The sequence below is a fragment of the Saimiri boliviensis genome, chromosome 4 (genome assembly GCF_048565385.1).
Source record: "Saimiri boliviensis isolate mSaiBol1 chromosome 4, mSaiBol1.pri, whole genome shotgun sequence".
In the NCBI taxonomy this organism is placed as follows: domain Eukaryota; kingdom Metazoa; phylum Chordata; class Mammalia; order Primates; family Cebidae; genus Saimiri; species Saimiri boliviensis.
In genome coordinates this window covers 60,623,610-60,637,210 of record NC_133452.1, presented here as the reverse complement: position 1 = coordinate 60,637,210, position 13,601 = coordinate 60,623,610, and the positions used below count along the sequence as shown (strand labels likewise).

The 13,601-nt window shown below is 40.6% G+C and overlaps 1 protein-coding gene across 7 annotated transcripts in view; it reads left to right on the top strand.

Annotated features, from left to right (window-relative positions):
- The window catches only part of ARMC2 (armadillo repeat containing 2), a 161,726-nt gene that overhangs the window by 57,519 nt on the left and 90,606 nt on the right, over window positions 1-13,601 (top strand). For all 7 annotated transcript variants that reach the window (XM_074397618.1, XM_003935942.4, XM_074397616.1 and 4 more), the window contains 2 exons: window positions 2,351-2,453; window positions 3,721-3,944. In XM_074397618.1, coding sequence (XP_074253719.1) covers window positions 2,351-2,453; window positions 3,721-3,944 — 327 coding nt within the window. The remainder of the gene's footprint in view (window positions 1-2,350; window positions 2,454-3,720; window positions 3,945-13,601) is intronic.

Genomic DNA, 13,601 nt, shown 5'->3' with positions numbered 1-13,601 from the left:
AGCAGTACAGTGCCTGGTACCTGTCAGGTTCCCAGTAAATATTTGTGAGTCAAACACAGAACAAATCTTTAACAAATATGGCTGACAAATTCTTTTATCTTTTTTTTTAAACTAACTGAAAACTCATTGATAAACATTATTAAATAACTAGGACGGGTGTGTGGTTCATGCCTGTACTCCTAGCACTTTGGGAGGCTGAGGCGGGTGGATCACTTGAAGTCAGGAATTCGAGACCAGCCTGACCAACACCATTAGCTGGGCGTGGTGGTGTGCACCTGTAATCCCAGCTACTCAGGAGGCTGAGGCAGGAGAACCACTTGAACCAGGGAAGAGGAGGTTGCAGTGAGCCAAGATGGTGCCATTGCACTCTAACCTGGGACACAAAACTCCACTTCCAAAGAGCAAAACTCCACTTCCAAAGCAACAAACAAAAACTCTAAAGATAGTTTTTAGTAATAAATGAATCACCTATATGACCTATATGCCATCCTTTTCACACAGAAATAATTTTTTGTTCAGATGACCTCATTCCTACAAATAGATTTTTACACCATTGCAATGAGGGCACATAATATTTCCATCTAACAGTAGGTTATAAATGTTTCCCTTTTTCGTGTTCACAGTTCTGCTTTTTTGTGACTGCTTAATATGAATAGTATTGATGCTCCACGATTTATTGAACTATTCCCTAATACTGGATATTTAGGATGTTTTTAATTTTTCTATTAGTTTAGATAAATACACAGCTAACTTAGATCATCTGATTCAGTCATCCTATACTTTGCTTTTTTAAATATATGTATATTTATTTCCTTATCACCCTGTGTTTAATTTAGGTAATTTTCTTTTTCTTTTTTTTTTTTTTTTTTTTTGCGATGGAGTCCTGCTCTGTCACCCAGACTGGAGTGCAGTGGCATGATCTCGACTCACTGCAACCTCCACCTCCTGGGTTCAAGTGGTTCTCCTGCCGCAGCCTCCTGAGTAGCTGGGACTACAGGTACGCACCACCACTCCCAACTAATTTTTATATTTTCAGTAGACACGGGGTTCACCATGTTGGTCAGACTGGTCTTAAACTCCTGACCTTGTGATCCACCCACCTTGGCCTCCCAAAGTGCTGGCATTACAGGCATGAGCTGCCGCACCTGGCCTAGAAGGTAATTTTCAACTTTGGATGTTACTTGTGATTATCTCAAAGCATCCCAGAAATCGGCCTTAAAAAGAAATATACTGTTACATTTAAATTTTCTTTTTTTTTTTTCTGTTTTTTTCTTTTCTTTTTTTTTAGAGACGGGGTTTCACCACGTTAGCCAGGATGGTCTTGATCTCCTGACCTGGTGATCCGCCCACCTCGGCCTCCCAAAGTGCTGGGATTACAGGCGTGAACCACCATGCCCGGCCTAAATTTTCTTTTATACAAATGATTTAAAAAGACCAAAACTTCCCCCTTTCTTTTCTTTCCTTCATCTCTGCTATGTATTCCTTTCTAAATTAATGTGAAAATTTGGTATTCTTCTTCCTCTTCTTTTCTGTTTTAATGCAGTTACTCTAATTAATTTATTAACAGTGTACTGCACCCCTTTCTTCCTCATATGCTCCTTTAAAAGTAGCTAATAATTGCACATATAAATATGAGACTTGGCTCACACTTGTAATCTCAACACTGGGAGGCTGAGATGGGAGGGCTGTTTGAGCCTGCTAGTTCGAGACCAGCCTGGGCAACATCTCTACAAAGATGTTTAAACAATTAGCCAGGTACAGTGGCGCATGTCTATAGTCCTAGCTGCTCTGGGGGCTGAGGCAAGAGGATCGATTGAGCCCAAGAGGTCAAGGCTGCAGTGAGCTGTGATGGCGGCATCACTGCACCCCAGCCTGGGTGAAAGAGCAAGACTCTTTCTCTGAAAAAAAGAAAAAAGAATGAAAGAGAGATTTTATGAAGAAATAAATACGGAGAACAGATTGGAGTTTCCTCAAAAAACTAAAATTAGAGCTACCCTGTGATCCAGTAACCCCACTGCTAGCTATATACCCAAAAGAAAGGAAATCATTGTATCAAAGAGATATCTGCACTCCTATGTTTATTGCAGCACTATTCACAGTCGCCAAGATCTGTCATTATAATGTTTTACTCTAAAGATCATTCATATTGTCTTTACTATAATTGAGTTAATTAGATATTACAGTTAACAAATATGTAGTCTAAATTTTTCAGTTGATTTCTTTAGAACTTTTCTTCATGTTTAAAAATACTCTGCTGTACTTTAAAAATAGATGTTCGTGGTTTATTTTTTAAAAGATACAACATGTCTTTATTTCCTTCTGCAATAGAGATGTGTTTCTTTCTCTGCAGCTTAAAGTGAATAGAAAGAATCTTCTTAATGCCTGCAAACTTATATTTAAAATTAGCAGGAATGAGAAGAATGATTCTTTGATTCAAAATGACAGCATTCTGGGTGAGTGTCATTCAGTGCTATTATTGAGCAAATGTACTTGCATGAAAATTAAAAGTCTGGAGAGAAAATGTATGATCTATGATAGCAGGAATATTTTGTTTTCTAGAAAAATGCAGAAGTTATGTGATACTAATTTTTACTTTGTGCTTCGCTGATTCAGTTGAAAGCATTTGCTCTTTTCCTTCAACACCTGTAGTAACATTATGTGGCTTTACAAAGTGTTCCCCGTTTAAGAATTTATTCCTGGACTTGGATTTAATATCTAGAAAAATGCATTTAATAGTATTTGACATAATTGAAAATTTTAGTCTTCTGATATACTAGGAATGACTAAAAGTTGAAAGACATCTGTAACTGTTATAGAAATCTGACATTGAAATGTTTCAAATTTGTAGGTAAGGAAGTTTTATTACATCTTATCTAGCTAATGCCTAACTCTTGTTGTATTTCTAAATAATTAAGGTACCTGTTACCCAAATGGAAATATTTTTGTGAATTAATATTGCTGATATAAGAAAAGGCAGCAACATGGAAAATACTTTGAGTTCTCCTTTTGCAACACAGGATAAATTATCTTTTCATTGTCCCCAGCAGACAGAAACAAAACCAGTACTGAAAGAAATGTTTAATGTTGAATCAACTAAATAAAAATTGTAGCCTGAAAATAATAATCTCAAATGATTAAATTGACATTAATATAATTAAATGTGAAGTATGCATTATTATTGACCTTATTGGATTTGCTTGGATTACTCATAAAACCAAGTAGTGGTATGTTATTTGAATAGATGCTCTTAAGTTATCTTTGGAAAAGGATAGGTATTATATTCAAGTTATCTTTTTCTATGGTGATTGAGACTTTGTTTTAAGCCCCTGTCATTAGTTTCCCACTAATAATACAGCCACAAGTATATTCTTAAAGGTTTGTTGAAGTTTAACTCTTAAATTTATTAGTATTCTATATCTCAAAATTTTTATGACAAGAAAAGGCCAATAAATAATTAGTAAGAGGCAAGGAATGACATTAACTAAAAGAATAATTTCTCATTTATTAACAATCGCATCCTTTTGCTGAAATTACTACGAGATTTGTCTTAGCTAAAAGTAAGCTTTTCTCTTTATACTATATGAGTAATTCTTAATAAGCACTTGAATGTCGATTTTGATAAAACATATTTTACAAATTGTGTTTGAAGTTCACACACAAGTGCTTTAGTATATTTCTCTCCAGGTGTTGGACATTTATAGTAATTCATCTTTTTGACAGAATCATTATTGGAGGTACTAAGAAGTGAAGACCTGCAAATGAACATGGAAGCTTTTTTATACTGTATGGGGTCTATAAAGTTCATTTCCGGAAATCCAGGATTTCTTAATGAAATGATCAGCAAAGGTGCCGTGGAAATACTGATAAATTTGGTAAAGCAAATAAATGAGAACGCCGAGAAATGTGGTACATGTTGGCCTAATTCGGGCCACTTGCTAGTTCAGGTAAGTATTTTACTTGAAAAGGTTAGATGTGTAAAATTAGTTTTCGTGTTGCCTAATGTCAGTTACTGTTTAAAAGAATGACGTGCAAGAGGCCGCTACAGCCAGGTGCAGGTGCCCGGCCTCCCAGGGCAGCAGCCACAGCTCACCTCCACCCCATGAGGGCCTGGTGCCTGTTGTCCTGGACAGGCTATTCCATGGCTTTTCCCAGAGTAGCTCTCCACACAGCAGGCACTTTTACTGCCCTGCAGAGAAAGCAGGCCTAGAATGAAGGAAAGAGTTGTACCACTCTGTAAAGCAATTGCAAATTGCATGTCAGAATTTTCACAGGCTGTTTAGAGTTTTGAAGATGGGTCTGGCCAGGAGATTATTTATGATGATTGGTAGCTAACGTCATTACTCTTGTATCTTCAGTAAGAAACAGAAGGTCGGCCAGGCGCAGTGGCTCACGCCTGTAATCCCAGCACTTTGGGAGGCCGAGACAGGTGGATCGCGAGGTCAAGAGATCAAGACCATTCTGGCCAACGTGGTGAAACCCTGTCTCTACTAAAAATACAAAACTTAGCCAGGCATGATGGCATGCACCTGTATTCCCAGCTACTCGGGAGGCTGAGGCAGGAGAATCACTTGAACCTGGAAGGTGGAGTTTTCAGTGAGCTGAGATCACGCCACTGCACTCCAGCCTGGTGACAGAGCGAGACTCCATCTCAAAAACAAACAAACAGAAGGTAATGGTATCAAGCAGACAGTCATTGAGGTGGGAATGTAGATACAAGGCAGCCCTGAGACTGTAGGAATGCAGGTAACAAAAGTGGACACATTTAACATAAACAGAGCAGGTAAACAAATTTTGTTGTGTGTTACAGTTGTATTACTTCTGCTGTGGCAGATTAAATTTCATAGTTAAATTGTTTTCATTGGAGCTGCTATGGCATGGATACTCTTTTTTAGATGAGATTTTACTCTCTAATAGGATTTGTATATCAAATAATAGCATCTTTGGCATAATAACTCATGGGATTTGAAATGTGCTTGTCAATTAAAGAGGATTGACTCAGAACATTCTAGGCCAATGAGAAACTGTGTTAAAAATTAGATTTAGGTCCTGCCTTCAAGATGCTTAAGATATTTAGGATGATTATTAATTTTGGACTTTGTGGTCTGTCTCAATTTTGAAGAAGATTGTGAAGACCTCTTTTAGTCATAAATGATGCAAAATTTTCCCATATGCCCTGTTTTGGCTAGGAAGACTTAAGAAACATTATTTTCCATCCTCCCAGTGTTATTGAATCATTCAAATTTTTCCCTCAATGAAAATAGTAATGTCTGATTATAGAATGATTATACTTCCTGTTTAAAATGCTGAAAAGTATAAGGCAGAATATAAAAATCACCTGCAATATTTTCACCCTGAGATAACGCCGCCAGTATTTTATATACATATATATAATTTAATAGAATTCTCACTTTTAAAATAGCCTGTTACTTTTAATAGTCACTTTTGTTTGTTTTCTATCATCCTGTTCCTGCCTTGTTTCTCCTTCTGGTTCATCCATGAAGCTAACATTGTTCACACTGATGTGTTCAGCACCTTTTAATACACACATAGGATTTAACAAGTGGAATATTCTATGCCCTTCTCTCCCCTTATTTAACAATATATAATAAAAATCCCTTGAGCCAACCCTAAAGACTTATTTAATTCTTCTTAAAGACTGCATAATGTTCTGTGATTAGGCTATATCTCAGATTCTCAGCCATCCCCATATTGAGATACTCACTCCGTTTTAAATTTTTATGTAACAGCTTATGGGATTCTTGTCTACTTAATCTCTTTCCAACCCCATCTTATACATATATAAATTGTTGTTTGCTGTTTGCATCAACTATATCACTGGTGCGTGCGTGCGTGTGTGTGTGCGCGCGCATATGATCAGTTGGTATGAAGGAATGTTAAGTATTACCGTGACCAAAAATGTATCAAATCAAGAAATGGGACCTCTGGTGTATACATACAATATATTACTCCCTGTGTTACTCTTTTATTTCCCTTTTCCCTGGATTTAGCATCCTCAAGTACAAACTGATTCACCAGGTCAGATCCCCCCTCCTTTCCTGACATTTGTGCCCCCCCCACCCAAGGGGGCGCTGTAGAACTTCCTCCTCACTGCCCACCACCACATACCACCACCTGATGGCAGTGGGCTCTGTAATTATCTCCAAAGCCTTCCTTGGAACCAGCCTAAGGCCTGCCATGGGTGGCCCACACCCCTGTCTAGCAGGAGAAAATGGAGCCCATTATTGCATTCATCTGAACTTACTCCGGCTATGGTCACCAAATGCCATTTGTATCAACTGTATCACTGTGTGTGTGTTTACAGATTTGGGGAGGAAGGAGACATTGTTTTCGTCTCTGTCATTTGCAGACTCCCCTGAATGGGACATTCCCTCATATTTAATGAAAACAAAAGCTGTTTTGTATCATATGAATGATAAAATGTAAGCAACAAGACTTCACTCCAAGAGCAGATGAAAGCCTCTGCTCTTGTGAATGTGTAATGCTGACTTTTCACCAGCCGGTTCATGTGCAAATTCAGCCAGACAGATCTGGCCACAAGCAGCAGTGTCTGTTTACATCAGCTTTCAGAACCTGGCAACTCCAGCTCAGGAGCCTTTTTATTTATTTATTTATTTTTGAGACGGAGTTTTGCTTTTGTCACTCAGGCTCGAGTGCAATGGTGTGACCTCGACTCACTGCAACCTCCACCTCCCGGGTTCAAGCAATTCTCCTGCCTCAGCCTCCTGAGTAGCTGGGACTACAGGTGCCCACCATCATACCCAGCTGATTTTTTTTTTTGTAGACTAGGCATGTTGGCCAGGCTAGTCTCAAACTCCTGACCTCAAATGATCTGCCCACCTCAGCCTCCCAAAGTGCTGGGATTATAGGCGCGAGCCACTGTGTCTGGCCAGGAGGCATTTTTAAAGCAGCTTTTTTCAATGGAAAAAATTAATAAATTACTTCTGGCTGAAATAAGAATAAAATAATATCTGCAAGCCAAGGAGAACATGATGAGGGCAAAAGAGATACAATCAGGCAATGCCTATTGGCGTGTCTGCTTTTCCTCTACGACTTTCAACCCCAAGAACCTCAGTAGCTTTGGCACACTTTCTGGGGACCTCATATTACAAAACTTTGCTTGCTTTAACATCTGGCACAGTGTTAGAGTCATCTTATTTTCCGAAAGCAGCTCCATTGGACCCACTTAAAGGGTGGAAAACGTCTTCCAAAGCTGGACCCTGAAGGTTGTACAGAATTTGGGAAACTAGAATAAAGGGAAAAGGATGTTGAACACTCAAGTGGGAAATAAATAATGTGTGTTTGGGAGTGCTGAAGAGGTAGAACTGTCTAGAGTAGACAGATTCTGAGTGGGAGTCTTGGAAGGTGAGATTCAGAGGGTACAGCCAGGGGTCTCAGATCCCAGGCTGCTAAGAGTGCACTTGGGGCAACAAGGAGCAGTTGGAGGTCAGTGCATAGGGAGGATGTGATGAGATCAGAGTGGCAGAAAGATGGATGTGCACAAAATGTTAAACCGATAAAGACCAAAAAGCTGAAAAGTGATGGGAGGAGAACGTATCCATGGTACATGACAGACTGGAGGGCTAAGATCTCAAACGCAGCAGCCCCAGTTAAGAGGCATTGCTGTAGTTAGATTTTTTAGACTGATTAGAATGGAGATAGAGGAATGGGTGTGAAGGAAAAGCTCCTGCAAAGCAGATGGACTAATGTTGCTTAGAGGAAAAAATAACAGTGTCTAGCTTTGGAGGGTCTTGTTTGTGTTGTTTCTTGTGTGTGTGTGTGTGTGTGTGTATGTGTGTATGTGCATGTATGGCTATATGCCTGCCTAGATGTTTATCACCTGGTGGCTGAAATTAAGAGACACTCATTTCACAAGTTTTGTGTCATGGCTGCTGTGTGCCAGGCATGTCTGGGTGGTGAGCAAGACAGGAGAGCTGCCAGTAGGCACCTACTTTTTGGTGATCGCTGTGTCTAGATAATAGTATTCCAGTGCCTGTTCTTCTGCAAAATTATGGTACTTCCACATACCCAACATTGCATTCATTTCTGCATGTCAGACATGTAATAGCATGTTGGGAAGGACAAGATGCTCAAAGGAACTGAGTGCTGCCACCCAGTCAAGTCATAGTGTGACTAGTCCCAGGCTGGAAAAACTGGAGATTCGAGTTTGTCTGTAAAGCCCAAAGAGTAAAGCAGGTTAAAATGTGCATGTTCATGGAACTCCAGAACACTAGAATTTGGGGGCAGCTCCCTGGGACTTGGAAAAAGAGAAATAGAGGCCAACTAACAGGCAAGGCCCCTAAATGCCAATAGTAAATTACACCACCAAGCAGGTGGCACAGATGGAAAGAGGGACTTGTCAGTGTTGCTCTAGAATGGATTATCATGAGGTTCATCTGTGACCTTTAAAGACCAGCAGTCAGGCAGGCATGACACAGGAGCTGAGGGAGACTCCTGGAGTCACCTTCATCTGAAAGACTATTTTGGTCTCCCTTGTGCCCTTTCCTGGAAAACAGGGAAGAGTCTTCTGTCTATGTCACAATCACAACCATGCCCAGATTCTCCCAGTGTCTCCTTTATCCTCTGTGTCTTGAGAACATCATGTACAAAGCTGCTTTGCTGTAATTGAAGGAAATCTCAATGTACTTAACATTTACAGCTAGGTAATTTATAGGTGTACAATGTAACTATTAAAGCTCGGGTTGACTTGAACTTGTATACCTATTTTTTGGATTCACTTGTACTTCCAATTGGTTTTTTCTTTATAGCCTGACCGACTTGATTTTGAATTCAATCCTTAGAGAAATGTATTCTTTCCCTGCTTTAGATGTACTATATTTGAAGTTAGAACTGTTCTGCAGCACCCCGGGTAACATGGTTTGCTTTTCCTTCTCGCAACCTCCCAGCCCCGCTTCTCTGCCCTCTAAGCCTGCAGACACCTCCCTAGTGGCTCCCACAAATACAGATCTTTTCCCCTTGCTCAGTACCATACCACTGTTATGTTCTTCCTTTTTCTAAATGGAAGTCTCTTGGGAAGGTCGGTCCTCCCACCTCATCAGTCCTTTCCTTCCTTCACTCTGTTCTTTCCTTTTGTTTTTAGAGTTTAGGAAATAAGAATATATTGAATAAAGAGAGCTGACTCAGACTATTTGAGCCGGGATAGTTCAGAAAACGATAAATGATAATATCATGAATAGAAATTAGAGAGTTATAGAAGGGAACTGGATTTGGTGAGAGGAGGGAAGGAAATTACGTAATTAGCTTTATCTTTATTTTTTATTTTTTTGAGAGAGAGAGTGCCTCAGTCTGTCAACCAGGCTGGAGTGCAATGATACAATCTTGGCTTCACTGCAACCTCTGCCTCCTGGGTTCAAGTGATTCTCCTGCCTCTGCCTCCAGACTACCTGGGATTACAGGCATGTGACACCACCCTTGGCTACATTTTGTATTCTTAGTACAAAATTAAAATTGTTTTAGTAGGTCTCTAGTAGAGACAGCATTTCACCCTGTTGGCCAGGCTGGTCTCTAACTTCTGGCCTCAAGTGATCCACCTGCCACAGCCTCCCAAAATGCTGAAATTACAGGCGTTGAGCCATTGTACCCGGCCGAAATTGGCTTTAATATAAAACTTTCAGGTCTCAGCAAAATAGCCATGTGGGTCTGTTGAGTAGGCAGTAGGAGGTATGAGCTGAGGCTTAGAAGAGAATGTAAGACCAAAAATACAGATTCAGGGTCATCTGCACGGAGGTGATGGTTGAAGGCAGGAAAGGCAATGAAATTACCCAAGGAGAGAGAAGAGAAAGAGCAGAGACTGAGGACAGATTCTGTGAAATGGCTTCATTTTTTTGAATGGGAGGAGAAAAGGAAGTGACCAGAAAATGAAGGGCAATGTACAAGAGTAGAGATTTTCACAGCAAGGGTGGGTCAGCTTTGGCAAATGCTGCAGAGAGCATTTAGGGGAAGAGGAATTCGCTACTTTGTTTAGAGCAGTGTGAATAGGCAAGTGAGGGGTGTTAGGGGGCCATCTCCTAGGGCAATAGCAGGCTCTCTTGCTCTCTTTTCTATCTTACATAATTTTTTATCTCTGTATTTTTAAACTAAAAGGTGTTTTGATATACTTGATTTTTTTTTTTAAATTTCTGAGCCCTAGAGTGAGCTCCCCACTTTGGCTGACCTGGGCTCACTCCTGTATTTAATATTTGCATCGGGAACCCTGATGGTCCATTCAGCCCTGGACTGTGTTGGGGCAGGCTCAGTGCCGCCACCTGCATGGTTCTGTGAGGAAAGCACTGCACTGGAGCCCCCAGCCTGAGCTGGCTGCTCAGCTCGGACACAGCCCACCTCACCCTCTGAGTGAGCCTCACTTTCCTGTCTCTAAAGGTCTGACTATGCCTGCCTTAAAGGGCAGCTGGGAAATGAAGTGAGATGATCTAGTAAAGCGCTCATAACCAGGCAGGGCACATAGTAGGCACTCACCAGAAAGCTATGAAATAAAATAAGATCAGAATTACCCAAACCTGAAGCTTCAAAGAGCAATTACTTCTGATGGGATAAAAACGTAGTAACAAGAAATTAAGAGAGTCTGAGATGGATTTCAAATCTTCAGTCTTTTTGTTGTTCAGGCTTTGATAAGCAATGTGGAGCAGAAGGCCAAAGAGAAACTGAAATTGGAGGAGGGTGTTAGAGTAATGTATGGGATTCTGGGTACATGATAGATCCCAATTCTCAGAGTCAGCTATTCTCTGCTTCAGGGTTTGGAGAATTTAAGACAGGCTTTCAACTGAAGTCTGGGGATTCGATCAAGCAGTGACTTAAGTTATTATTAGTAATTAAAGATTGTACCAAAGTGGCTGGGGTACAGCCACCTTTTAAATCTTGATTTAGTTATGTTTAATAGTTTGTTTGCTTTTGAGACAGTTTTGCTCTTGTCACCCAGGCTGGAGTGCAATTGTGCAATCTCCACTCACTGCCACCTTCGCCTCCTGGGTTCAAGTGATTCTCTTGCCTCAGCCTCCTCAGTAGCTGGGATTACAGGCTCCTGCCACCATGCCTGGCTAATTTTTTGTGTATTTTCAGTAGAGACAAGGGGTTTTGCCATGTTGGTGAGGATGATCTCAAACTCCTGGCCTCAAGTGGTCCGCCTGCCTTGGCCTTTGAAAGTGCTGGGATTATGAGCGTGAGCCACCATCCACCATGCCTGGCCATGTTTAATGGTTTTTAAATGTAGAGATTAATGCATTTGCATTTAGGTGTTTAGATAATCATGAATACGCGTACTTACGCTGGAAATGATGTTAATTCTTCCTTATGCTCGACCCTGCCTATCAGAAGCCTAAGTCTTCAGACTGTGGAATCAGAACCACAGTAGCAATGTCTACCAGTCAAACTTTGTTCTGATTATTATGGGAGGGGGTAAACTGCATACCTATAAAATGGGAGCAAATGATTATATTTCCTAAACTATTACAGATTTTTTTTGGGAGATTTGATAATTTAAAGCATTTATTTTGAAGGTTTTGCTTGAACAGCAAGCAACAGATGAGGCTTTTAATTTTTTTATTGTTTTAATTAAGGTGTAATCTACATACAATGAAATGCTCAGATTTTATATGTTTGATGAGTTTGACAAAAGTAGAAAGCCACGTAGCACATACCCTTATCAAGAAACTGGTTTCTGTCACCTCAGAAACTTCCTCCCACCTCTTGTCATTAATCCCCATTCTCCTTCCCTCCTCCCAGAGGGAATTATTTTTCTGATCTCTTTTACCATAGATAAGCTCTGCCTGTTCTAAAACTTTATAAAAATGGAATATACATCATGTACCCTTTTGTGTCTGGCACCTTTTTAAACTTTTATTTTGAACTAAGTATAAATTCACAAGATGTTGCAAAAATAGTACCGAGAGGTCCTGTGTACCCATCACCCAGCTCCTCCCAGTGGTGATATCTTACATAACTGTTGCACGTTACCAAACCCGGGAAATCGATATGGATACCCCACAGTTACCTAGAGTACTGTATCTGGCTTATTTTGCTTAGCACATTGTTTTTGAGATTAGATGAAGCATTTTTAGGGGTTAGTCTTTTCTATTGATCACTAGGCTGGCTAATTTATTAATAATGTATTTGTTAATGAGACGGGGACATCTATTTCCTACTTAGGAGTTTCCTTCCTATAAAAGAATTGCCAGCAGCATAACCATTCACATGCCCAGTTGCCACAAGAGAGTCAGCATTCGGGGCCCAGGATATTCCTCTTCCCTTCTCTTCCCTTTCTTGGGAAGGAGCTGTCTACAGGCAACTCGTGGTCTCCTCTGATTCTCCTGGGAGAGCAGATCTGAAGATCTGAGAAGACTCAGAGGCCTAAACATGTAATGCCTTGGGTTTTTTACTTGGAAATAAAAGACTAAGAAAGATGGGGATGGGGCGAAGGTTATCACCTTGGTTGGAAGATGTGGCTATAGCTGAGGCAGGTGTGCTTTCTAATCCTGAGGCCTTGAATTAGATTGACCCACCCAGTCACAGAACAGGCCTGTCCCTGGAAGAGCAGAGAACACCTGTGTTCTGATGGCAGCTAACTTGTAAAAGAGGAAGGAAGAGAGGCCCAGGTAGGGGCTGGACTGGGAGTGTCGGATTCCTGTCTCAAGCTCACCAATCAGGAAGTGAGGGTGGTGGGTGGCCAGGAGTCTTATGCCAAAAGACAGATCAAGGGTTGAAAATGAGGCTCCTACTGTGTCTGAGGAGAGCCATTTGCTCTCAGTTAGTGCCCTGTCTGCTCTTCACTGTAGATGTATTAGTTGTGGCAGTGAAGAAATGTCACTAGCTTTAGCATATAATTGTGAATAGTGGTGTCATTGTTTGGTAGTTCTTAATGCACTTTTTCAGACTCTGTTTTCTTGTTTTGCTGCATTGGCATTCTATATTGTTTGTATGATAGTCAAAATTTCTCCTACATTTATACATACATAGCCACAACTAGAAGAATCAGCTACCTACTTATTTTAGTGAGGTAACTAACATAGAGGCAGTAAATGGAGAAACAACAAGAAGCAGAGCCACATGCTAAATAGAGTCTCGAAGTAGGACACTGAGGACTTACGGAGGACAGAAGCATTTCCTGCTAAGTTGGACGTCCATGTTAGGGATGTGCCCAAGTAGGCCCGTGTAGCCAGGCACCAAGTGTTATCAAGGATTATGAATTAATATTACCTTCATACGCATATACCTGAATAAATTCCAGTAAAAGCTTAGAAATGCTTGTTATCAGTGGTTTCATGTGTCTAGCAGCCTCTTGTCATTAGTTTTTTTGTCTCAGCCAGAACTGTGCAAATCATATACGAGACAACGTGAAACTTCTTGGGTTACCACATAGGCTCTGGTTTCGGCATATATGTGGCCTCAATTGGACACAAGTTCAAAGAAATGAATGTGTTTTTATTAATAGAGGGAGATGGTTTAGCTGAGGTTGGAAAATAGCGGCTTTGGTCTTAAATCATTTCACACTGTGGTCTCCGGCGGCTGTGTTTGTTCTTTCACAACATCAGTGGGAAGTCAACCATTTTGCAGTTGGCAGTTAAGTTGAG